Source organism: Condylura cristata, unplaced genomic scaffold (assembly GCF_000260355.1).
Source record: "Condylura cristata isolate star-nosed mole 26May11 unplaced genomic scaffold, ConCri1.0 scaffold00011, whole genome shotgun sequence".
NCBI classification, from domain to species: Eukaryota; Metazoa; Chordata; class Mammalia; order Eulipotyphla; family Talpidae; genus Condylura; species Condylura cristata.
Window position 1 is genome coordinate 26,675,357 of NW_004567112.1, and position 27,318 is coordinate 26,702,674.

The window sequence follows — 27,318 nt, forward strand, 5'->3', positions numbered from 1 at the left end:
AATACTTTTGGGCCTCAGAAAGAAAATATGAACTCACGGCTATTTTTAAAAAAGAACTGAACTAAGAACTGATCATCAGTTTGGCATCTTGTGGAAGCTGTGAGAACTGGCCACATGTCTGATGTACTCTACCCGAGAAGGACACTCAAAAGAAAAGGCCATACACTGTAAGCCGCCACCTCACAGCCCAGAAGTTACACTCAGGAGCCCATCACACGGAGAGTAGATGTGTCTACTCAAGAAAGTTCATTGTGGACTTGTGATCATAATAACCACTGAGAAACAACATAAATTTCCACTACAAACATATTATTGATGACTCCTATGTAATTTAATGAGATGAAACTATGTCCCAAACACATTGAGAAAAAAAGGCAAAAAAATGCATGGTGTCTAATCCTCCACCATGTTATTTATAGTCTGATCTTAGAAGACTGGTCTGAAGGTCACAATGGGTGGGCTATCTCCAATGACTTTTATTTTGTAATTTAAATTTAAAGCAATCATGCATCACTTACACTTCCACTAGCTCTTGGGAATACAAAATTTTTCAGCCTTTCATGCAAGTTCTCCTGGATCTGACTTACAATGGCTCCCCTTCATAGGCCACCAAGCCCTCATTCCTCCCCACTTGCCTCCGTGTCTACACAACCTCCCCACCCACCTCTAGTGGAACTTGAAGGCCTAAGTCACAGGCTCTCTTTGAAGCCTCTCCACATCCTGTGTGAAGTGGTGACATCTGTCTTCTTTAAGACAAGTCTCTACCTCACAGGTCACACAGGTCTACCTGTCTGGCAGAGGTGAGCTCCTAGAAGGGAAAGACCCTTCACCCCCTTGAAAGAGTCCTGATATTCTTGACCTATAGAAGAGCCAGAAATGTTCCCTTTGTCTGAAGAATTGAGTCCCCTAATGAAGAAAATCAAATGTATAAGTAAACAATGGAAGACAGGTGCCTTCTGGCAAGAGCGCATAATCTTTACTGGGGTGTGTAGGGAGGATTTCCTGTTGGTGTGTAAATCAGAACTAGGGCCACACCTCACCTTGGCTCTCATACATTCTGAATAACACAGGCTAATTACAGGCATTATTACCAGAAAGATGCAGGGGGAAATCAAGGGGACTTTTTGAAATCGGTCTTCCCTCCCAAACCTTATCATGATGTGTGGGGGGTGGGTCTCACCTGGCTCATGGAGGCTTTCAGCAATTCCAGGAGCAGTAAGACACCTTCGGTGCACAGCCCAAGCCGGAGGACTTCCTCCCTGTGGTGCTTCTGCAAGAGCCACTGAAACATGGCATCTAGGCTATCCTGCAAGAGGAGGCAGGAGCTAAAGATACCTGTGGTCACCCATGCAGGGAATAGATTTCCAGCCAGGACCCGGCCCAGGGCACCCTGCTGGAAAACACTGTTAATTCAAGTAACAGTCAAGGTGAGTGGTCCACATGGAGAATTTCAGAGGAAAATAAGCACCCCCAGCAGGGAAATAAGCACCCCCAGCAGGGGCTGAAGACCCACTAGCAACTTGTATTGAATTTCAACCTTTTGGTCTCTTATTGCAAATACTCCATGTGCCAGTCAACTTCTACAAGAATTTTTCTGTAAATGACCTATGCTTTTTTTGGCAAATGACCTATGCAAAGTTTTTGGAGAAAGTACAGATGTAGTAGAGAGAGCCTGGAATTGAGGAACAGGCTGATCTGGATTTGCTTCTTTAAATCTTGGGTTTACACAAGCTGCTCAGCCTCTTGCAAGTCCTGTTTCTTTTTGTGTGAAATGAAAATTACATTACCTACCCCCATGGGGTATCTATAAATATCAAGTGAAATAAAATATGAAAAACATCAACCTGGGTTCTGACTCTCAGCAGATGTTTGCTTCCTGCCATAGATTCTGGGAGACAAAAACACAGAGCTTCAATGAACTCAGTACAACATATCAATAATTTTATTTTGAAGTAAAAACTATGAAACTTTTAGCATTATTGAGACATCAAGTATAAGGAGTGCAAGAGAAGTGAATCGTTTAGCCTTTGTTGCAAGGCCACATCCCTCCACATCTCAATTCAGTGCAGTTTAGCTCAACTCAGTTGTGACCCAGAAATAACTTCTGGTTCACTATTTGTCAGGTGCCTAGAGAGGTGAGTAAAAGGAAAAAGCCTGTCTTTGAAGGGCTCAGTACCTAGGAGAGAGGCCAGTGTGTTCATGTGATGGTGCCATACAAGGTAAAAGTATGTTGAGGCACAGAGACAAGGTGCCTTTACGGGAGTCTAAGCAGAAGGTGGCATCTGAGTACTGAGGGCGGACACCTTATCAGACAGGTGACAGTGGGGGGAAGCTGAGGCACAAGACTCAAGAGCACAAGCCAGCTGGTCTTACTGGGGAAGTGCAATCAGGAGGGTCACAGCACAAAGATTGGAAAGACAAGTCAGGTGCACCACTGTGCAGGGGCTGACACCAGCTGTGGAGTCTGAAGCTGATCCACAGGCATGGGAGTCCATGAAGATGCCAAAGGGTGTGCCCGTGGGGTGAGTGAGAAGGTCTACACTGAGTGTGGACTGTTTTTGGAGAAGGAAGAATAAGATAGTGATACACAGGGCACCAGTATTCTGAGCATGAGTCAAAAAGGTGGTGCCTAGTTTCAGGTGGGGTATAATTTACGACACTAAAAGTCTATGAGGAAAGAAGCAGCTGAAAGGGGGGTGCTGAAAATATGGCAGAAAAGGGAACACAATGAAGTGAGGTCACTCAGGAGAAGAGTTGGGGGGGGCGGGAGGGAATCCAGATCAGCATGGAAACCTGCCCTTTGTCAACAACAGTGGCAGAAGGTGAAGAAGGTCAAGCCTGAATAGGTGGCAGAGGCCAGCCTCTGCCTCTTCCAACTAGGGAAGTGAGCTGAACAAAGGATGGCCACGGGGCAGACGACTCGAGCCTATATGGTTCATTTTAGAAAGTAGTGGAATAGTGGGCCATGACAAAGGCAAAGGGATGTGGGTTTTTTGAAGGCAGAAACTGAGACTTAAGTCTTTGGCAAGAGCAATTCTCCTCCCCATCCCATCAAGTGTGATTTCTCTAGCTGTCCCCAGAAGATAGAGTTAAGAGTGGGACTGGTAAGAAACAGATACCCAATGGGAGGCAAGCAGAGGCCAAAGAAGTCCCAGTGCTAATGCAAAGGTCTCTGAAGAACTAGTCAAGAGGTGTGGGATTAACAGGGGAGGAAATGAGTCGTGACAATGGAGATGGAAGAAGGGAGGGAAGGTGGCCCTACTGCATGGAGCTTCCAGGTGCTATGCAGAGAAGCAGAAGCAGGTAAAGCTTAGGTAACTGCTTTGGTCATATGGTGTCCGGAGAGCAAGTGTATCATGCCCTCCCAAGAACCTACCTTGGGTCCATCCACCAACTCTGTGAATGGTGTCTGCAGCATGAAGGTGGACACAATGAGGTAAACGTCTGGAATATGAACATGGTGGGCCAGAAAGTCGTTCAAGACACGGAACCCAGGTAGCTGGCAGGGACTCTGTTCAGGTGTGGGAGGTTGGCTCTTCAGGTTATCTAATGACCAGGAACAGAGGGCAAAAATTTGATTGTGAACAAATACTGTTGTTACTGTTCCAGGAGGGGAGTGGATACATGAGGAAATTCTCTGCCACCCACCCTACCCACAGATATGCCAAGTAGAAATACACATCATACATACATGAACATAAAGAACTCCTTTTGCTACTCCTAACATGTTCATTCATTCATTTATTCATTCAAAATCAGATACTGATTTAGTGCCTATCTCATTAAAGTCAGCAAGGCAAATTTGTAGTAGAACACTGTATTTTACATTGCTACAAAACATACCCCAGGCTATAATGAAGTACTTACAGAGCAGTAGGAGGGCCAGAGAGAAAGCAATTAAATGCCCAGATAAGTATATTCATTTATAATTTCAATATATTGTGAATTGTGATAAACACTATAAAGAAAAATAATAGGGGCAAAGAACAAAACAGAGGTGCCCTAATTAAGACAGGCTCCTTCTCTCTTGCAGAAAGTGATATTTAAAATGAGAAGACAGAATCCACAGCAGTCAAAAGAGGGGTGCTAGTGTTGCAGTTTGGGGGAACTATCCCAAGAAGAGGGAAACTATTTAGAGGGTCTGAGGACCAGAAAGGTGTCCATCTTTCTGAAAAGCAGTGGGCTGCCAGGACCCTGCAGGGAAGTCAGAAGGGGCTGGAACTGATCAAGGCTCAGAATTCAGGGACAGTGACAGCCCTGAGTGGGGAGAGCCTGGCAGATACTCACAGCCCATAGTGAGGCGGCACCTGCCACTCCCCACCCCCCTTCCTGGAGATGAACACACACTCACCCATCACAATGTCTACACCCTCAGAGCTGTGTTCCACCCAGCATCCTGTAGACAAACCGTCTTTAAATCGCCCTCGCAGGGAGGGGCTAGACAAAAAGTGCAGCAGCAGCTTCAGCCCCAGTACAATGGTGCTGGGGTGCAGGTGGCCTTGCACAAGAAGCAGGAACCAATCCGGCCCCAGGTTCAGGAATATCTCTTCCTTTGACCTAGGAGATGGGAGGCTGGTAAGTAAAGGCAACAAGTCGTCTATCAGTCCCTGAGCAAAGCCTCTCAGTCACCTTGAAACGGCAGTGAAGGTTAACATCTAGATGCCATTTAGTGAAGCACATATTGCATGTTACAGGAATGATAAATAATGTTGGTGGGATTACTATGAAATGGATGAATTTCTCTATTAACAGCTGAAATGTAAGTTGGCCACTATTAGTTTGGTAGCTGGCACTGAGAAAACTGCCTGGCCCTGATGAGCCTTTCCCTGGCACCTAAGAGGCTGAATCCTTTGCTGAGCCCCTGAGAATTGGCTGCTCACCTCCCTGCCTTCTAGAACATAATTTTGCATTCTCTGGATTCATCACTTCAAAATTCACTTAAAAGTGACAGCTAATTATGTGGTTTTTTTCCCTAAACTGATAAGGGGCGTAAATAGTGGACTATCCTGTTTAGGATTGTTTGAACAATGTGTTTACAAAGGGAGGTAAATAACCTTTATTTGTTCATATGCCTGTATAAGTGTAACTGGGCGGCTAGCTAGACAGGTGCTATGTGAGTATGAATATTAGTAGAGTTGGGATATGGAGGGACCTGCACCTTTTTATGTCTATTGGCCCATGGGTTATTACTTGAAAGGTTTTGGCCAACTTACCTTTCAAGTATTAATAGAAAAATGTTCATTCATGTCATAGCAGTGAGAGCATAGCAACTAAAGTCAAGAGATCCTCTCTTTTAGCCGACCCCTGATGTTTACTAATTGGATGATTTTGACAGAGATCTTGACGTGCTCTTGTCATTTTGCTTGACAATCATGATGTTGGTGGTAGAAGTAAGATGATGTTGACATAGTTAGCTTATGGATTATTTACAATATCCAGGCACCATACCACATTCAGGGCTATCCCTGATCTTCTTCACAAATTGCCATATTACTTTATATCTGTGGCAGGCTCTATTTTTATCCTCCTATATAGCTGTGTACAATAGAGTCATCAAGAGTTTATGTAGCCTCCCAAATGTCTCTGGGAGCAAAAATGGGATTCGAAACAGACCTAGTCCTCATAGCCCAGGTGCTTGAGCACTACATTCCATTCTCTTCCAACAAGAGCGAAGAGAAAGGAGTGCGAAGAGCTCATCTCAAAGGCACCTTCCAGTTCTACCATGTTTTGATTCTAGGGACACAAAGACAATAGAATGGAGAAATGACTGGTAAATTTTTAAACACTATTTGCAGGGCTCTTTTACTGAGAGGTAATTCTCCAACCTCCTTCCTCCCCCAAACACACATACACACTAAAATGTCAACTCAGCGAGAGCAACGATCTGAATTGATTCAGCATCATGTCCTCAGAGAAAGCAAGTGTTTGGCATACAGTAGGCACCCAACAAATAGCTAAGAATGAATGGCTCCAAGGTCAGAGGTAAAGTGGGTAGTCAGTGATAGAGAGTTACCCACATTGTCTTGAAAGATAATGGAAGACAAAAAACTTCCTTTTCAACTTTGAAAAATAACTAAATAACAGTAAATTGCAGAAGAATTTGGCAAGCCTTTTCCTTGATAGATGTTACTTAGGCTAACCATTTCTCCATTCTATTATCTGCCAAGTGCAGGACATTGAAATCAGTAATTGTCACAACTGCCAAAACAATAACAATTACACTACAGCAATAGTGACAAAAGGAGTTTATTGTAATTATACCAAATCTGTTTTGAGTTACTCATGCCCATTGAACATTTGCATCAGAATATCTTAGGGCAAGGTCTGCTTTATTGAGTGCAGAGATTATAATTTTCTTTCTGAGGGATGCAGGAAATACACTGCAGAAAACTGACTCAGAGATGCTAAACTTTTCATTAAGAAAAGGTTTTAATACCGCACCCTGTATGAGGCAACCTCATGCCAAATCGCTCTTCCTAGAGCTACTTACTCAGAGGACAAATGAAGTTGGGAGGAAGATATTACACTAAGCATCATCTCTAGTAACTTGTTTCTGAGCCAGATTGTCTTTCCAGATGTTTGGCTTCCAGCTACAAAAAAAGAAAATTCAGATTTGAGGGAAAACGGATGTAAAGAGACATAATATTTGCTATGGTATGCAATTGTATTCACCAAATGTTTTGTTCACCCAGAAAATAGGGCATGAATGGAACACAAAATTTTGGCATTCAGTTCTAACTGGGTGCGTGAAAAGAATTTCAGAACGCCTTTCTATAGTTCCCTTTAACCAGAGAAATTTTCAATGTTCCCCATCTCTCCTACCCCCATCCCCAAAATGCTAAAATCAAATCTGTCTTCCAGTAGAAGAGGTTTTTATAATTATCATTGACTGCAACATTTCTTGAGCACCTACAACATGCTGGTGATTATTTGAGTTAATAGGAACAGAGAGTGAAGACTCTGGTCTTTGATCTCAGTTCCTGCTCTCAACTTGCTTCTATGCCTTCAGCATATCCATATTGCCCTTGGAAATAATATTTGAATTATAGCAAAAAGTATATAAGTCTCTTGGAAGAAGAAACATTACTTCTGGAGAATTAGTATAGCTCTGAAGGACACATTAACACCATCTCATAATAGAAGATATTTCTTCTGATACAAGTTTCGGAATGGAGACCATATAAGAAGTTCCCTGTGGCCCATTATCCACAAATTCAGTCCCTTGGTTGGCGAGTTATCTACAACCAATTCAGGGTGCACACTGTGATGCAGAAATAGAACTGACAAGGCTACCTGGACAAATGGAGCCCTATTTCCTTTATTTGGTCCCATCTCTTACTAAAGTCCTAATTGTTCTGAGCATCAATTCCCTCATCTGAAAAATGAGAATTACAATTTCTCCCTTTTAGGCTTGACATAAAGACAAGAGACAGGTTGTTTAGATTGAGTAACATTGTACAAGAGAATCTTTTGTGATCATAGGAATGTCTAGTAGCTTCCCTGTCCAAAGCAGTAACCACTGGTCCCTGGTGTGACTATTGAATTCTTAAATGCATTTTAGCTGGATTAAATGGAAGTTTAAATAGTCGCATGTGGCCAGAGGATCCCATCTTGGACAGTACAGATCTGGAGGGACCAGGACAATTAGTCAGTTATTGTTCCCATCACATCTGCCCTAGTAGAGGGAATGCAGAAGATTATGTAGCTGCTGTTCTGCAACTGGTTGGAGGAAAAAAGAGACTCAAAGAAATAAATCACAAACCTGTGCGTTAAACTGAAGGAAATGCTAAGGGATGAACACTGACGAGGTGGCAGTCTGTCATGGTGAGGCTGGAAATGGCTAACCCAGCGGGGGTTGGGGGTAGTAGGGCTAGGAAGATTCCTGAGATGGGAATAGACCTAACGTGCAAGCATGGAGTTTTGGGAGCCCTCCAACGCCTTTCCAGGTTCAGACAATCTGATTTGATTGGTAACCTAGATCAGAAAACTATGACCTCACAAGTCACTCTTCGGGGACAACTGATCAGCTGTGGGTGACTTCCACTTCTTGTCAGCAAAATGCTCCCACATGTGCCTCTCTGTTGCATGGAAGAGTCATCTTGCTGCCTTCAGACTGGCATCTTGGAACGATTTCTCACCTTGCAGTGAAGGGTCTGGGACTTCGTCCACGCAGATCTGCCTCTCGTTCACTGATGAAGGTTTGAGAGTGTACACAACAAACAGTCCGATTCTTAATGCAGAGAGAAAAGAACATATTTGATTGTGATCTTAGCCTGCTTCTGCTGAGCATACCGGACAGCATTCTAGACACATCCACCCAAATGCAATTTCAAGGAGGGTTTGAGTGGAAGCACATTATTTTATGATCAATACAGTATTTCAAGAAACTTCTAAAACCAGGATTCGTCCAAGCAGTTGACTCTGCTAGATTAGTGCAGCAGATAGTGGTGAGGAGGGAAAAGGCTAAATGTGCTAGCTAGGATTGTCCTTTGGGCATTCTGCAGAAAGCAGATATGCTAGGTTAGCAACTGGCAAGGATGGCTGTGCTCACCAAAATTCTTAAATTTTTGGTGCTATAGGCATGTCTGTGTACCAGGGAGGAGTGAACACATATCCCTGCTGGGGTGTCTTGAACCACCCCTTTTCTCCACTCTTGACTCCAGAAGTTTCCAAGAGATAGAACCTGCCATTGCATTGAAGGGTGGGATGGTGCGTTGAATGCAAGCAGGAGAGAATGAGGCTCTATATTCCCTCAGAAAATATCTTAAGGTCTTGCCCTCCCCGCCCCCCAGAAGACTGACACTGTACCTGAGAAAGTCCCGGATGCTGAAATGGCCCTTTAGCTGATAACCCAGGATGGCAATGACGGTGGGGATCTTGGTGGGTGTGAGACCTGGCTCATTGAAGAGGAACACAAGCTTGGGTATAAGCCATGCCTGATGAGCAAACTTAGCATTCCGGGGTCCTTCCCTGGTGAGCCCAGGAGAGAAGTAGTAAAAGCTTTTACTGGAATGAACCAACTTTGTTATGTTTCTGCTAAAAAGTTTTCCCAGGCTGGGCTTTCTCCGTGGCCCCTGAACTCCACTGTTCTCTTGGCAACTCATCAAACACTATCAGACACCCATCGAATATGTGTCTGCCAAGTGCCAGAGTTGCTAGGGGATGAGCCTCCCATGCCCTTCCACCCCTCCCCCCCGCCCCGGAAACTGCCTTCAAAGACAAGCCCCAATTATTGATTTTTAATTCCAAGCCTTAGGGAAAACTAATACTGGTCTCAGAAAACTCAGAACAAAGACAGCAGACTGGTGTGTGGCCACGGAGCACTTCCCACCAGTCAGGAGCTTGGGCTTTGAGAGAGCCTGTCTGGATGTGTGCTCTTCCTGCCCGCCCCAAACCACAAAGTGGATGAACATGCTGCTGAGAGTCAAAGGGGAAAAAGACAGAATTCAAGCATTCGCATCCCCCTCCCTAGGATAATCACAAATCCAATTTCCAGTAAATTCTACCCCCCAAAGAAAACAGCAACCAGGGTAAAAGCCTACCTTTTGAAAACAACAGATACAGAAAGAGTGTGGAATATGGAAGAATAAAAAAGGTTGAGGATAATGAATTTGGGTAGCTTGTTCCACTCTCAGTTAAAGTCAACCAAAAACCAGAGCCAGATACACAAAAGAGAAGACACATCCCAGATGTGTGCAACTTGTGTTCACCGAACCTACAGGGAAGATGTGTGCCCGTCTGCTGTGAACTCAGCTATCTCTTTCTTATCACAGCACTAACCACCTCTTGTGTATTCTTTCTCCACAGAACTGTGTCTTGTTCTTTCTGAACTTCCAGCATTAAGAAGAGTGAAGTCAAGTGGGTATATATTAGATATTCAATCATGAGTGACTAAGTGAACAATGATTAAAATATATCCCAAATCCCAATGGTGTGGTGATTGCTACACCAGCCCAGCCAAAGGGAAGCAAATGGACATGGGTGTGGACAGCTGACGGGCAAGGAAGGGGATGGACTAATCTGTTGACTCCAATGCCTCCCTTCTCCCTTACTCTGATCATAGCTGGTTTTCTTCAGTAGTGACCTCTTTCTAACACCCCTCCACCCACTCCAGAAGGGCCTGCCCATGTGAACCAAATGGGTCTAGTGAGGCACCATTCTATTGCTAGGGATAAAGAAGGCCCTTTCTCTCCAAATTCTGTTGAGTGGAAGATGTGCTCTTCCCAGCAGCAGCTACCTTGCTGCCACTGAAAACCTGTCAAAATGAAGCTGGCAGGAGGAAAGAAGAGAGACATGGGTGATAAATCGCTGGTAAATGATGTGAGCACCCCCTCAGTCACACACAAATATCTCTGCCCCATTCAACTGTGCAAACCATAAACTCCATCTTTCTCCCCTTTCCTTTCTCTCTTCCTCCTCATTATCCCTCTCTTCTGTCCTTGAGTTCGGTTGTATTTCTTCCACTTGTAACTAAAAGAGCCCTGACTGATTCAAAAAGTATCTGAGAAGGTTAGAGAAATAGTGCATAGTGAGGCCTCCTTGCCATACTTTGGGAGCTCTGCTGTAGAATGAATGGGTGTCCCTCTCCCCCAAATTCATGTGTTGAAACGTAACCTTCAAGGTAATGGTATCTGAAGATGGGACTTACAGGAGAGTCTGAGGTCATGAGGGTGGGTCCCAAATGAATAGAATTTGTGTCTGCATGAAGGAGTGCTCAGTGAACTCTCTTGCCCCTTCCATCACGTAGAGTTATAGGGAGAAAATGGCCTTCTATAAACCAGGAAGCATATTCTTACCAAGATACCTAAATCTGCCATAATCTTGAGCTTAAGACTTCCAGCCTCCAGAATCTTGCGGTATAAATTCCTGCTGTTTATAAGCCACCCAATCTACAGTATTTGTTATAGTAGCCTGAATAGTCTAAGACAGATGTGCTGCTTTCTAGGCACCCAGTGCCCTGGGAACAGAAGAAAGTCATAGTTCCTGAACTATTAGCCATCCTTCTCTCTCAGTTCCTGTTCTTGGCATGAAATCTTTAGTTCTAATCCTCAGGCTGCCAAAGCTCAGCCCACCTTGGTGATCGAAGGATTTCCGTGAGATGGGAAAAGAGAGAGAGCTCCAGGTTGTCTGCAGTGTTCATCCAGAGCTGGAAGAGAACAAACACATAGTGAAGGCAAGATTTGTGCTAAGAAAGCTTTCCAAGCAGTATGAGTACATAGCGTAAGGGTATCTGCAGATAGTGGAAGGTTATCTCTTATGTAAGAGATGTAGTTTCCTTTGACACTGAATGACACAGTCTGTGGTCTCTAGAATCAGACCAGCTATCCTGACAGAATGTACAATGTCTCTCTAAAATAAAAGCACTGTTTTTCTCCTCATCTCTGCTGCTGCCAGGAGGTTTCTCTGTGGCTCTACATTACAACCAAAAGACAACTTCATGCCCTATGTTTGTCCCACACTGGGTCCTACAACTTTTGTGGCCATACACCAAATGCATCCTCAAGAATCCTTCCAGCCAAATGCCCAAATTCCTATTTTATGCAGTGGTTTCTGGGTAGAGTGATAGATAGCTGCTAAGTGTTAACTCATTTAACTCCTCATTTAAGGCTGTTGCTTCTTTATTTATTCTCTGTTCTGTTGATCTGTCCATAGCTCTAAGTGGAGTGTTAAAACACCCTAGTATCTTTGTGTTGTTGTTACACTCTCTCTCTTTATTTCTGTTAGTAATCGTCTTGTGTATCTTGGTGCTCCATCCTTCATTGCAAACATATTTGTGAATGTTATTTCTTCTTGTTGAAGTAGCCCTTAATCATTGTAATATCTTTCGCTTACTAGCTTTTCAAACTGGGAATCTTCTTTATGTGATATAGGTATAGCTGTTACTGACTTTTTTAAAAAAAAAAAAGATTTATTTATTTATTCATACAGAACTGGGGTAGAGGCCAGAGATGCGGAGGGTGAGAGGATTCACCAGAGACAGAGTGGGGAGCAGAACAGGCAGATCGACGAAGTACACTGCTGAGGGGAGCATCGGGCGGCCAGGAGAGGTCTGCCACGCCATGTGGTCTCCTCCAGGGCAGGCGGGGGATCGAACCCATGCGGAACTGGTCTAAGCTGTGCCCTAACCCGCTGCGCCACCAGGGAGGGCCCACTGACTTTTTTTTTTAAATGACTGTTTGCTTATAGGATTTGCTGCTAGTCTTTAACCCACAGTAGAGGCTAGACAATTTTTAGAAACGACTTTATGTAATACCAAATGTCTGAAATTTAGAAAATATGGATAATTTATGTCAGTTTTTATTTTGTATTATATAACCCCTATAATAAAGACTTGTTTAGATGTCTGGAGTAGACTTGTTTGCATATCAAAAGCAAAATGTATCAAATTCTGTAATTTCCCTATTCCTGAGAATAACTTATTCTCAAAATGAACTTCCTAGTCCTTCTTCAAGGAACCAAAACTACCTTAGACTTGAATGCCTTCAACTTCCTGTTTCTCCACTGCTTCTCAGCTTTCTGTCTCTCCTTACTTCTAGTCCCTTGTTGCTTCTGAACCTTCTAGTGCCTTTTGCATCACAATTTCTTGCCCTTTCCTATTTCTCTACTTCTGGTCCTCATTGCTTCACAACTGCCTGTCCCTCCCTAATTCTCAACTTACTGTCCCTCCCTGCTTCACACCAGTTATCAAGACTACCATCCCTCTTCTTTTAACCCACTCTCTTGTCTCCAGACCTTCCTTCTCCTTTAAGGGCTTGTCCCATCAATAGTTGATTTTCCTACCAGTATTTTAACCAGTCATTATTCGCTGCTCTTCCTCCTCAACCTTCAGCCAGAATCAAGTCTCCTAACTAAAGTCCTGAAACCTCCTCCTCTCTTCTTCACTCCTCTTTTCTTCAGAGGCTCAATGGCTATCTGTACTCTTCTCCACTTTTCACCCCACTTTTACTTTCTAGTAGGTTTGTCAGTGACTTCCAAATGCACAATGCCACCCTTGGTTTATTTGATATAATCATATTATTTTGGAAAGTTTCTTCTTTTTTAAAAATTCTTCCAAACTTTTACATTTTGTTTTAGTTCATTTTAGCATCTGATTCTTATTGGTTGCATGTTTTCTTAACCTCAACTTTAAAAGCACCAGTTTACCAATGTGATAATTTACACAAGGAGGAAGTGGGATGCTATCCCCGGGTCATTCCAGAAAACAGGAATAGGAGCATGCTGGATTCCTACATGGGCAATTTCTGTGCCGCAATGATGACAAGGATGCCTTGGAGCTAAACCTGGGCACAGCCACAGAATTCCAGAAAGGGCAGCTGTGCAGCCAATGTGTGCTGCCTTGCCTGGCACATGTACAGACATTTATGCATGTTTCCTTTCCTGGTGTGTTGAGAGCACATATCTCAGGTCTTGCTGACTTCCTCCACAATCCTTTCATCCACCTTCAGATCCAGGCTCAGTGTTCATCTTGGCTTGGTTCCATTAATATTTTATTTAGGGTATCTGTAGATATGTTACTGGCCTCTATTTTTAATGTTCTATACTGTCCTTTTAGAGATCTGATATGAAGATTAACCAATAAAGTAGGCTTTACAGAGAACTGGAAGCTTATATGACTGGAACAGATAATTTCCAGACTAATAGAATTTCCCCATAAAAGTCCAAGTTCTGGACTTGCTTTATGGATGTTGTTTGTAGCATGAATCCATTTATTTGATGGTTATAGGATCATTTGAATTTGTTTTCCTTTTGAGTAAGTTTTGGAAACCTAATTTCCTTGGAGATTGTTCAGATGAGCCAAGTTTCCAAATTTATTTTCACAAAGTTACTGATGTTTCCTTTCCAGTTGCTTATTCCTCTAGTTATTCTCCCTTTCCTTCCTAATAAAATTTAATAGTGCCTCGTGTCTATTTTTATTGACCATTCTCAACAAGTTTGCCTATTTTATAAGAACCACTTATTAACCTTTTTCAGCTTTTCTACATTTTTTTCCTATCAGATACAGTTAATTTAAGCTCTCATTTTTGTTTGTTTTTCTTTCTTTGAATTTTGCTTTTGCAGTTTCTATTGGTGCTGGATTTATTTGGGTGGTCAGTTGTTTGGTTTTGGTCATTCTGGAGGCACCTTTCATTAATTAAAAGTGGTCATTATATATGTCATATAATATGACAATATGACATATATAACATATATAATATGACCACATATGTGTGTGTGTGTATAAAAGATCCATCCATCCATATATTGATGGATATAAACATTGATGACCATAAATTCCTCTAAGTCCAACTTTCAGCAAAACCCCTCCCCATGTTTTTATATAAATTTGTCATTGTCATTCTATATTTTGAAGTAAACTAAAGACATGTCATTAGTGATTTTGTTCTAAATTACTTCTAGTTTTAATTACGTTCCTCATTTATCTTCCTCCTTATCCCATTGCCTTTGCCACAATTCAGGTTTCAAAATCTTCCCCCTGGATTTCTGCAACTATCTTACGCCAGCCTCCTTTCCAGGGACTCTTCTAACAAGAATAATAAAACCAAAATAAAATTCTAACATATCACTCTTTAGTTTACATCCTTAAGTGTCACTGATAATGAAACTTATTTCAACTATGATCATTTATTCTAAGGAAATATTTTTTAAAGTGAAAGAAATAGGGCCCTCCTTCATGGTGCAATGGGTTAAAGCACAGCACTGTGTAGCTATCACAGCCACTGCAGCACAGAGTTTGATACCAGGTCAGGAGGAGGTGACCCACATGGCACAGAAGACCTCTCCTGACCCACCCATTGCTCCCCTCAGCAGTGTATTTCAGTACATCTATGTGCTCTGCTCCCCACTCTGTCTCTGGTGAATACTCTCACCCTCCCACCTATGAATAAATAAATAAATATATGAATAATGTATGAATAAATAAATAAATCTTTAAAAAAATAAAAAATTGGGCAGAAGAGCTCTCCAAAGAAGAAATGTAGATGGCCAACAGACATATGAAAAAATGTTCAGAATCACTTGTAATAAGGGAAATGCAAATCAAACCATAATGAAATACCACCTCACACCAGGGAGAATGGCACATATTAAAAAAAAAAAAGGCAACAATAAATGTTGACGAGGGTGCGCAGAAAAAGGAAAGGTCTCCTATACTGCTGGTGGGAATGCAAACTGGTGCAACCACTATGGAAAGCTGTGTGGAGGTTTCTCAAACTGCCAAAAATGAAGCTTCTATATGACCCAACAATCCCACTCCTAACCAAAGGACACAAAAACAGTAATTCAGAAGGACACATTCTACCCTATGTTTACTGGTGCCCTATTTACAATAGGGAAGATGTGGAATAAACTCAAATGCCCCAAAATAGGTGACTGGATCAAGAAAAGTTGGTATATATACACAATGAAATGTTACTCAGCAATATATATATATATAGTAATTGTAATAGAGTAAAACAGAGCATCAACTAACAACTATAAACCAGAGACATTCTACGGGGGAGAAGGAACAAGATCAAAGCTGGGGTGGGAAGGGCACATGGGACTATGGTGACGGCACGTGAGTGAAGAGTTGGTGGGAAGTGCACGGGGATTACAACTGATATGAAAAAATGTACAAAATGAAGAATATTGTAAAAATATGTTTATAAAAGTTTTTTAAAAATACACACTCAGTACTCTTTCCTCCCCCAAAATAAATAAAGTTGGAGAAATATATCTACAGAAGTGCTGTTTCCAACAGCATTCATAACACACAGAAATAGTCTAAGAATTTGACAAAGAAGGATGGTGAAGATACTAGGGACTATTCGCAAAACATAATTATTTCTTAGAACAATGTTTATAATAAGTGTTTTTACATATTTATGTTACATGAAATAAAGAAGAACTCAAAATAATCCCTAAAATATGTTTGTAACTATGGTTATATATACATATAGATGTATCATGCATATAAATACAAAAAGGGAAGGGTATATTCAAAATTTACAGCAGTTACCTAAGTCTCAGAAACAGAAGTCCTTCCTCCTGACTTTTCTGTAATTTAAAATATTCTATGATAAGCATATATTATTTTTTAATTTTAAGACAGTTTTTAATATAGTCCCATGGACTTCCATGTACATCAGCTAAAGTAAATCCAGGTGGTCGTATGGAGGGTGTGGGTACTGATTATCACTGTATCTCCAAGATACTGCAGTGCCCAAACCACAGGAGCATGAAGTAAATGATGTTATGTGAATGAATTGACTGGCCCCAAAGAAATGCTATGCAGTACTTCTCACATACTCTCAGAAGCATCCTTCGGTATCTCTTAGTCATCCCTCTAAAGACACATTTGTCAGCAAAGCACTGTTCAAAGAAATATTTTTTTAAACCCTCTGTGTAATGGCATATTATAAATTTTAAATCTTTCCCAGATACTACCTGGTTTGACTGCTACCCTAATCTGTGAGGGAAGGTCTTCATCTTACATACAAGAAGATGAGAACTTAGAGATGTCAAGAGGATTGCCCAAGGTAACATAGCTGATTGGTGGTAGAATTTAATTATAAGTCAGGGCCTCTGAACTCCAAAGTCTTTGTGTTTTTCCCTCTCACCACAATAATGACTATTGAGGAAACTGATCTTAGACTTTAGAAGACTCTCTACACTCACCACACACACACACACACACACACACACACACACACACACTCCCTTTAGGCTAATGACCAATTTCCAGATTACCTCAAAATTGCAGAGGATATGCTGGAAGACACCAAGGTTAATGGTAGTAGGTGACCCAAAACCCAGCTCTGCAGTGCCAGCAATGGAGAGGATCAGCTGAAAAGTCCGATTGTTTAGGAGAGAGGTCTTCTTCCTCAGGAGAAATGCCATTATCTGAAAGGTTAAAACACAAAGAATTGGTGGTCCAATTCTATTCTTCTAATATGTTGATTGTTTTCATTATCTTAAGAATGTCATTAGGATTCTTTCTCCTTCCACTATTTGATCTTACCAGCACCTTTGGTCAGCCATCTGTTTTCTTCTGCCATCTCCTTCATGACCATTTTCTCAGAGGAAAAACATACCAACTTCCTTGGCTGCTTCATATCAATTTCCACTTTTCTACACTGATTATGTTTCTGAGTATCCTTTATCATTTTCCTGCCTTGGATCCTATGCTCATGACCATCCCATATCACCAGGAGCCCACCATCTACCATGAGTCCAGTTACACTCAGTCTCACTTGAGTCCACAGCCACCCAGTATGTCATTCTATTGTGCCAAGCCCTGAGAAGCTAGAGAAACAAAGGAACCCATACCAGGATGGACCCCAGAGCCCCACACCCAACTCGAAGATGATGAAGAAGGACTCTAGCCAACCTCATATCTTTATTGACCCCAATCACACAAATTCAGGCTTTCCAGACACCCAAGGACATCTGGGTCCTCATACATCTCTTCTGGACTCTCATCTCATTTCATCTCCAACTCAATTCCATATACACACATATAATACAGTCTACCCTTCTCTTTTTCTTCCTGGGTAAGTTCTTTCAATGTGCCATCAGTAAGTCTTACTTGTATCATGAACTGAAAGTTTGTGCCTTCCCCAAAATCCTATGCTGAACTGCCTGTTTCCCAACATGATGGTGCATGCAGGAAGGTCCTTTGGATTAAATCAGGACGAGTTGAGTTCATGAGGGTAGAGCACTCATGAATGGATAAGTGCCCTTATAAGAATCACAGGAGTGCTTGTTCCCTTTGATCGCTGCCAAACTAGAACACCATAGGAAGTTGACCACTTACAATATGAGAGAGGCACTCACCACCACCTGACCATGCTAGCACCCCAATCCTGAGCTTGTCAATTTCCATAAATTGCTATTGTTTATACGTCATCCAGTCTATGGTGTCTTAGTAGCCAACTGACAAATCTTGTGATCAGCAACTGTTCTGATAAGTTCTTTCACCTGTCTGAAATCCGGCCACTTTACCTTGTCCCATAGTAGGAGAATTACTTAAGAAAAATTGTACACTCAAGTTGACTACATTCACTTTATAAATGTCAAAGTGGTACTCAGTTTGGTTTGGTGATCCAATTCTGTTCTTCTAGTATGTTGGTGTTTATATTATCTTAAAGATGATGACTTCATCTCTTCTCTCTTACTCAACCTTCTGTTCCCCTCTACCACTGACCTCACCCTCTACCAAGAAAACAGAATCCACCAGACATAAGCACTCACCTCCCACCACCAGGTCACCAAGCCTATACTGCACTTCCTCATGCCACAGCAGGGTCTTCATCCTCCTGCATCTGGATTACGCCCTTCCCACTCTTTTTTTTTTTGTTCTGCTTTCATGTCTAAAAGTACATAAATCCCTGCATCTGATTAACTCTTTACTTAAATGAGGTATTTGGAAGTCCTAGCCTCATGATGATATTTTTCTAATATTTTCCCACCCCATTAAACTGTGATACAGACTGAATATTTTGTCTCTTCACATTCATATACTGAAAACTAACTCCCTTTTTGTCTTAAGGTATTAAGAGGTAGAGCCTTGGAGAGGTGATTTGGCCATGAGGATGGCATCCTCATAAATAGGATTAATGCCTTTATGAAAGAGACCTCAGAAAGCTCTCTGTGTCTTCTGTTACTCAGAACACAATGAAAAGCTTGCAGTTTATGAATGAGGGTGGAAGCTCTCACCAGATACTGACTCTGCCAGCCCTTTGAGCTTCCCTGCTTCCAAAACTACTGTTTGTAAACCACCTTAGTCTATATCTTTGTTTGCAGCCCAAACAGGCTGAGCGGGACAGTAATACCAACTCTCCCAGCTCCCTGATCTTAAACTTCCCAGCCTCCAGAACTGCTCTTTGTAAACCACCTCAGTCTACACTGAGTCTACACCTCAGTCTACAGCAGCTCAAACAGGCTGAGCTGGGCATTAAGTTGTATGGAGGAAGAAAACCCAAATTCAGTGCCTGGTTTCCAGGAGGTGCGTAGTCACTGTGAGCTTAGTAAACAGATGCTTTTCATGGGCCACTCCACCTCCTCTTCCTGAAAAACTCAGGCAACCAAGTCCTGCAGCCTCCTTTGGTTGCTTTTCTTTCTAATGAAGCCCCTTTTGACTCCCCTCCCCACGTGTCATGTTGGTCGTCTTGGCAGTTCTATAGTGTGCTGTCTGTCCCCTTCAAGCACTATGGTGATACTCACTGACCCTCACTGAGGACTCATGATGTAGCAAGTGCCACACATGTCCCTGAGGGGGTCAGAGAGATCCCAACGCTAAGGAGCACAGGAAAGATGGCTAAAGTACCATCGAGTTACAGACTATATGGTCTACAGACCACATTCTGGAAGAGAAACTTGAATGCAGATACTTGTTGCATTCAATTTATACCAAAATTATTTTGGTGTTTATATTATTTGATTCCAGGAATACCCACAAAAGCAGAAATTGCTTTATATTGTCCTATGCTCACAATAATGATTAAAATCCCTAGTCAGAACAGATAACTATGTGCTGTCTTAGCACAAATCCCCCTATAGCCACCTTTAATGTGAAAATCAAAGAAAACGTTTATATACCAAGAGTCACAATTTTTCAGTTTTAATAGAAACACAGACAAATCCATTCACTTATTCCAAAATATTTCCTGAGTGTCTATTTGGTCTCACTAGTGGAAAAGAAAAGGAAGCAGCAGGCCTTCAGGTGATTATGGTGTACAGGAGATGTGCAAAGAGGTAACTGTAGCCCCAGGTGAGAGCCACTGGCACTGGGCATCTCACAATTGGCCAGGAGATGGCTACACTTACACTGTCAGCTCGGGCATCAGAGGAGATACCCCCTGCCATTTACATTTGATCTGGGAAAATAACCAGGCATATTCCTGGGGATCATGTTCCAAGAGCACAGGTATACAAAGTCATCCTCTATAACAAGCCAGGACCTTGTAGGAGTTGAAGAGGTAGGAGTGTAGGGTATGAAAAATTGGCTGGTTGGGAACTGGGGCTGAAAGGACAGGCTGGTGGCCAGTTTCAAAGGACCTTTAAAAACTAGTCTAAAGCCTTTGAGAGATTGTACTAGGTTTGTACAAGGGATAGGTAGCATCATGCCTGTAAGGCAGAATATGACTGTCATCAATGGGCCACAGGCAGGGCAGTAGGAAGGGGCTGTTTCCAACTTCAGTCCAGGCAAAAGGGGGCATGCCTAAAGTTTCATTACGCAGTTTTTTCTCCCTCTCAGACCCTGACTCAGGGGACTCTTTAGACATGGGGGCTTTCTCCCAGCCCCTGGACCAAGAGGAACCACTACAGCCACTGTGCCCTACAGACTTCGAACCTAGTTCTTTCCCCAGAAGATACCTGGGCAGTGACCGTGACTCACATGACTATGAATATTAAACAGCAATAACATTCACAGAGAACACCTACACAACAATTAATCTCAGCAGCACTTTTCTAAGTGCTCACACATATTAACTCAGTTAATCATCACAACCTTGTAAAACAGGTGCTGTTACTATTTCCATTTTTCACATAGGATAACTGAAGCACAAAGAGATTAAGAACTACAGAAAGCTAACATTTGTAGAGTTCTTATTCTGGACCAGATATAATTCTGAACCCTTCATTTTCATTGAATCATCCAGTCCTCATTGCAACCCCATCACACAGGATGTCAGTAACCCATGTTGTGTAGGTGTGGAAGCTGGGGCACAGGAAGTACATCACTTGTGCAAGGTCTAATAGCAAGTTTAAGGAAGAGGGAGTGTGGAAAGCCAGGACTCTTACTATTGAGCTTGGGTTTTTGCATCATGTTAGATGCAATAGTGGGGGTGCAGGGGGAACCACATGAGTCTTGAATTTATCAGTGAGTGAGAACAGTAGCCAGAGACAGGTGAGTAACCCCATCCTGATCAGAGCACTCTCTGGTTGTCACCTGGCCTGATGCTGTAACAATGTGGTCTCAAGACTCAGGAGCTTTCAACTTCCCTTCTCCAGAAGCCACCCTGGAGGGAATGTCTACTGGTGCCAGAAAAGTTCTTCCCTGCCCCTTTGGAACAACAGCCTCCTGAGGAGTCTCAAACTCAAATGGAAGGGTGGGGTTACCTGGTATCCAGAGATGTGCCTCATCAGGCGGTCACACATGGGATTGCTGGTCAGGACCGAGTGCAGGACTTTCACGGCTGCGTACATGGTGTGGTCATCTGTTGCTAAGGAAATGAGACCCAGGAGGATGGCGGGCCCGCCAATGAAGTCCAGGCTGCTGGCAGCGGGGCTGGAGTGGAACACTCTTACCCCTGTATGGGACAAAGGGGTGTATGTCACAGTTTCTCTGTCACAGAAAATTCCCTGACAGCACACAGGGAAAACGAGCTGCCCGTGCTAGTGATTATACATGGTCAGCACACCCAAGCCCGTGGGATGGATTGGGAGGAAGGGAATGGGTCTGTGAAGTCCTGGATCATGAGAGATACAGTGCTGAGTCTTTTCTGGGTCCCCAGGGGGCTACACAGCTCAGGGGAATCAGTTTGCCACCCTCTGTCTTAGTCCAGAGAGTTGGACAAGCCAATGTCTCTGAGTCCCAGTTAGCTGGCTATTCTGACAATCTGGGTATGGTCTGCTCTCTAGATCCTAAAAAACTGGATCTCACACTAACTTGCTGCTTTGTTCTTGCCCAACTGCAGGACATCAATAGTGAATGACCATTGTTTTCCATTCAAATAGATACAGCCATTGTCCTGCTGAGAGGCCTCACTTACTCACTAAATAGGTTCCCTTGCAAGGAGATGCCAGCCCATAGTAGCTGAGTTCATTGTCAACTATCAATTGTTTACAAGGTGAGCTGATCTCCCTGCTCTCTGGGAGGCCAATCCTTGGGCAGGGTTATCTCCCCAACACTTGCCTTCCTGGCTCCCCAACACACCAAGTGAAATGGAAATTCTGCTTGCCCCTCAGAATTCTAGGTTGCACAAATGATGACAGCCACAAATCCCTTCTTCCCAAATAACAGTAAAGGGTTATGACCTGACATACCTAATTGGCCAACAGCCACAGCGCCAATGGTTCGCAGAGGACCCAAGAGATGCCCAGCACAATTCCTTAGCAAGAACACAGGTGTGGCATTGTCACGAGATGAAATATTCATCTAGAGAAATTGGCAACAATTAGCCCTAAAAACCTTTCCTAGAAAGAAAGAGGTCTTGTCTGTGAGTTTCCCTTCAGCAGGCACCAGAAAGCTGACCCACTGTTTGCATTCAGTAAGAGGTGCAAAGCTGACCCACTGTTTGCATTCAGTAAGAGGTGCTCAGTGAGTGATAATGGACAACAGTTGAGCCAACATCAGAAGGAAAGCCAAAATTCAGGTTCCATGTCTTGCCTCCAGGGCTATGGTTTAATCACAAGGGAGAAATTTCATTGCCAGGGCTGCCTTCTTCCTCCTGCTGCTGTCCTGTCTCCGCAAGTCAGAGGCTCACTAATTTCAGGGGGTCAAGAAGAAAATTCTGGCTTTCTCTGCTGTTAAGGCGCAGCTTTGGTACTCAACAGACCTACTGCCCAATCCTTTCTTCTCAGGAAAAGGAAGTGACCCCTGTCTGTCTGTAAGGGTGAACAGAAAGTAAACAAATTGGTCCAAATTCAGAAGCAGTGAGCCAAAGAGCTATTTATTAGGGAGTAGGAAATAGCAATTCTAATAGCATCTTCATCTACAACATATCTACTTGCTGTTTAAACTAAGCACAGAAATTCACTTTGTAGTGTTAGTGCAATTGGGGGGTCCATTATGCCCCCAAAAGGGAAGCTCAATAGTGTTCCCCATGTCCCAAAGGTTTTTTTTTTAATATTCTACTTGATCCTGCTTTACTTCAAAGAATGAAGAACACTTACTTTCTTCTCTGAGCAATTCCAAATAAAAGGTTTAGTCTCAAGGGATGCAAACAGGTAAAAGGCACCAGATATTTTAGCCAGTGAAGCGGAAAGGCACCTGTGTGTATCTGTCTACACACAGTGCAAACCTGAGTTCGTATTCACCTAAGCAGAAAGTGAAGACAGCCATGAGAACATGATTACAAAGGGAGTAGTAAGAGGAGTTAGACGACATACCTCTTTGGCAATCAAGCGGCTGTCCACCTCATTATAAGTGTTTCTGATGTCAGCAACACTGGTGATGGACGAGCTGGCTATGTGAAGGCCAAAGGAAAGCTTTTCTTCTGCAACCAGGGATGTTGCTTCCACACCAGAGTCCTCTCCTAATATAATACATCTTCAATTATTTCTAGTCTCATAAAGAGTAAAATTATTCCTAGGAATGGTAAATGCCTACTGCTATATGACAAAGTCATCAATGAGAAAACATTTGTATGTTTCCCATTGAATGCTTGAAAGTCTATATCTATATGTTTTGCACCCACATGCCTCACTATAAAACAGAGGCATGCCAGGTGTGAAATTACTAGAATTTAAAACATCCAACATGCTAAGTGTTATTACCCCCAAAACCAAAATGCTAAGTGGTATTAAAGCTGCTTTATGAAAAAGGGAACAGGCTGAACTAGAAGGACAGTGAGCTGCATACCCATGATAAACATCCCACTTGGAGTTAGTGGTCTGGCCCCTACGTGAAGGGAAGCCACACATGCGGGCTACTTGAGAAACGTGCCATGAATAGAGCACTGGTGAAACTCATTGTAGTTCTGATGTCGCACTGCTCTGTACAATGCCATTTGCCAGAGGAAATGCGCTCAAAGAAGTCGTGAAGTGTGGAGACAGGCATTCTCGCCCTCCACCAAGCCCGAGGCTTCCGTATGTAGACTCATTTATCATTCTTCCCAGATGGGAGCTGACCCCCTTGACTTGACTGAGTACAAAGAGCAATGCTCCCTGCTTGAACAGCCAACAATCAATACTGAAAATGTGAATGTTTTGTCTGCCTGTTTAATAATTGAAGACAACAGTATACTTTAGTTAAAAAGCTTCTTCATTAAAAGGAATACAACTTATTTATCTCATTCTCCTCTTTCTTTGCAGATGGTACTACCCACCCACTACCTCCATTATGTGTGCTAGAGTTGAAATGTAAAGGATATTGTCATTTCCTTTTCTGCGACATTTTCTGTTGGGTTGTAAATATATAATGATCCAATTACAGAGGTCTTCCCTAATGACTGACCTATGCTGAGTTTATTCTTCATAAATATCCTATAAATAGCTGGATGTCCATTTAAAATATAACATCAACAAGAACATTATGAATCAAAACACTCCATACCTTGGGTATGCACAGCTTGGAAGTTACCACAGTATCTTGGGCCAAGTTTGTTCATAACTTCCAGAGTTTCCATTGATATGGCCTCTTCAAAGAGGTATGTAGGGCCAAGACGCCACACTAATGATGACTTCTGCTTCCAAACTCGAGGGGTAGCAATATATCCATAAACATCCACAAATGAAGAAGGATCCATTGAAAGGAAAGGTCCTGGTAATGCCTGAATGTACAACATCTGTTAAAATAAAAAGGACAGGGGGGATGGCAGGTGGTTAGCTTCAAAACCGATCAAATAAATACGTCAAGATCATATAGGTATCAAGTGATGTATCTTATTCTTTTCTCAAAATGAAAACTTATTTTATCTGAAAACAATTAAAAGGTAACACTTGAAGCTGACAAGTGTAACTCAAAACAGTTTAAAAGTTGCTGGTGAGAATGAAAAACTGACACTGCTTTTGGAAATAAGTTTAAAAAGAAATATTAAGATTCACTAAAAGGTCCATCCTTTTGGTCCTTCATTCCACTAGGAACCTGAAGGGTTATCTTTTAATTTATGTATGTTAATTGTTAGACTACAGAATGAAGTTGATTTTGTTTTTACCATGCAGTCTGTGATGTTGCTGAATGCACTAGTTGTAGGAGAGGGTTTTTTTGTTTTGTTTGTTTGTTTGTTTGTTTTTCCAGATTACATGGAATTTTCTGTATGGGAATGTCATCTAGAAGTAGAGAAAGTTTTATTTCTTCCATCCCAATCTGTATGTCTAGAATTATTTTTAGTACATAAGACTTAGTGAATGTGTTAATACCGAAAGACAATTTTACCAGAAGACAGCATCATTCATCTATAGATGTTCTATATAACTTATATTGTTCTGAATTCATGATTTCCATTCTGGTTAAGTTTTGTCCTCCTGGGGGGCATTTGAAAATATCTGGAACATTTTTGGTGGTAACAACAGGGCAGAAATGCTATGGCATCTAGAGGGTCCACAGACCCTGCTAAATGTCCTACTATATATAGAATAGGCTCTCACAGAAAATAATTATCTGGCCCTAAATGTCAATACTGATGAATTGAGAAACCTTATTAATAAGTGTCTCCATTCTGGCTACATATTAGAATCATCCAGGAGACTTTGAAAGCATTACCATATTACTCTATCCACAGAGATTCTGCTGTAATTGATCTGATATGTAGCCTGTGCCACAGAACTTGAAAAAGAATTTTCAGGTAATTCCAGAATACAACTTAGGTTGAGATGCTCTGTCTGGAACCTGGGAAGAATCTGCCCATATCTACCCACTATAGCCTTCTGGGAATTGCCCTCTGGCTCCTCTGGGACCCTTGACAGTGTCTTCTGCAGCAAGCCTGCCTGCTCACTTGATCTGCTTTATACCTCATAGCCTCAGGAGTCTCTTCACAGCAGGATGAGACACTTCCTCCCACTAAAGCAACATCTGTATTCCATTACCTTCTCTGAATAGGGGCTATCCTTTGTTCCTCTTTCATGCTCTAAGTCTGAGTCTTTGTGTTGGAGTCTTTGTAAATACTAGCACCTTGCTCTTTAGTGTGTGCACAGATCAGACAGACGCATTTGAACCACCAAGAACCTTCACCAGAAAGGAGGATCTTACACCCTGCTCAGACCTCCCTGAGAAACCCATGCTTCAACATGGGGGTAGTTTTATTTGTTCATTGTGGAGATTTATATTTTCTTATGCTTATTCTTAGTCATTACTGTCAAGTTATTATTTCCACAAGTGTTCTTATTCCATTCTTATTTACCTTCTCTCGGCTGTGTTACCTACACTCTATTTTCTAAAGATGCCCTGTTGATGCTGAACTCACCCAAGTATGCTGGACTGCAAGGCAATAGGGATTCACTGGACCCCACTACCGAACGAAGACAGAGAGCCTAACAGAGATGACTCTTGGGTGGCCAGCCCAAGAGTTTGAGACAAGAGTGGGTGGAGGGAACCATCTCACCTTGGCTGAGCCAATGACCTGTCCATCCAGGTAGGTGGAAATGGTACAATTCCTTTTCATTTCCTTAGTGACAACCACAGCCAGGTGATGCCACTGACCACAAGCCAACAGCGGGCCACATCTGACCCGAAGCTGCCGTCCTGCAGAAGGCTCAGAGGCATCTTCAGGTTCCATGACATCTGGAAGAGAGCACAAACACCAGCTCGCAGGGCCGCCATGGCTGCAGGAACCAGCAGGACATCATGCCATGCAGCCGCTCTAGCCCCACCCCATGTAAAATCATCACAATGGTGACCATTCCCGAGCTCTTGCTTTGTGCAGGACACTGTAGAGAGGACTGCTATAATATGAACGTGCATCCTATTCACAACAATCCTGTAAGGGAGGTTTTATCCTGATTCCCATTTTAGCATCCTGAGGCCTAGAGAGTTAGGCAACTCGCCCAAGGTGGTGGGTCCAAATCCCAGTCAGGCTCTGGGGTCTACCTGTACCAGCACAGCTCCACAGAGTGAGCCTTCCCTGGCATCATTCTGAGGGGGGGCTGGAGTGGGGGGAGGGTGGGCGGCTGTGCTGTGTGTCAGGCTGCCAGTCGTGCTCTGATCTTTTGGCTGCTTCACTATGAGGCAGCAAGATTCTCGGGGCACACAAGATCAGGTGAGCTGGGACATGTTGGGTTTGGTCCCCTCGGGCCACATTAGGCCACCAGAGGCAGATGATTTTAGAAGCCACGCTGAACTCTGAAAGGCAGAGGCAGAACCAGGCTCCAGCACCACTGAAGGAGGCTTGGCCACCGGGCCATCTGCTGCCAAGCACCAGCAACCCGCTGGATTTGGGGCTGAGAAGTAGCTCTGGCTCAGCTGTGTGCATACTCACACCTTTCTAAGGAGATGTCGCAGTGAGGGGAAGCCCTGAGTCCCCTTTGCAACCACTCAGCGGGGCCTAGCTATGTTCCCGGAAGACCACTGATCCACCTCTGCAGCCACCCTGAGGGCCGGGCCTCATCTCCTGGCCATTGTACCCAGGCCATGGCAGACATACAACAACCACTCATGTAGGCCTAGGTGTGGAACTC

At 42.9% G+C, this 27,318-nt stretch overlaps 1 protein-coding gene across 1 annotated transcript in view; it reads right to left on the reverse strand.

The window, feature by feature from the left end:
• Positions 1–27,318, reverse strand: part of WDFY4 (WDFY family member 4) — a 197,140-nt gene that overhangs the window by 120,722 nt on the left and 49,100 nt on the right. The window contains exons 18-30 of the mRNA XM_004680667.2: positions 26,247–26,425; positions 24,260–24,491; positions 23,095–23,240; positions 22,030–22,141; positions 21,103–21,293; positions 16,729–16,881; positions 11,073–11,146; positions 8,809–8,970; positions 8,139–8,230; positions 6,491–6,590; positions 4,352–4,557; positions 3,377–3,546; positions 1,181–1,306 (exon numbers count right to left, since the gene is read on the reverse strand). Of these exons, the coding sequence (XP_004680724.1) occupies positions 1,181–1,306; positions 3,377–3,546; positions 4,352–4,557; positions 6,491–6,590; positions 8,139–8,230; positions 8,809–8,970; positions 11,073–11,146; positions 16,729–16,881; positions 21,103–21,293; positions 22,030–22,141; positions 23,095–23,240; positions 24,260–24,491; positions 26,247–26,425 (1,943 nt within the window). The remainder of the gene's footprint in view (positions 1–1,180; positions 1,307–3,376; positions 3,547–4,351; positions 4,558–6,490; positions 6,591–8,138; positions 8,231–8,808; positions 8,971–11,072; positions 11,147–16,728; positions 16,882–21,102; positions 21,294–22,029; positions 22,142–23,094; positions 23,241–24,259; positions 24,492–26,246; positions 26,426–27,318) is intronic.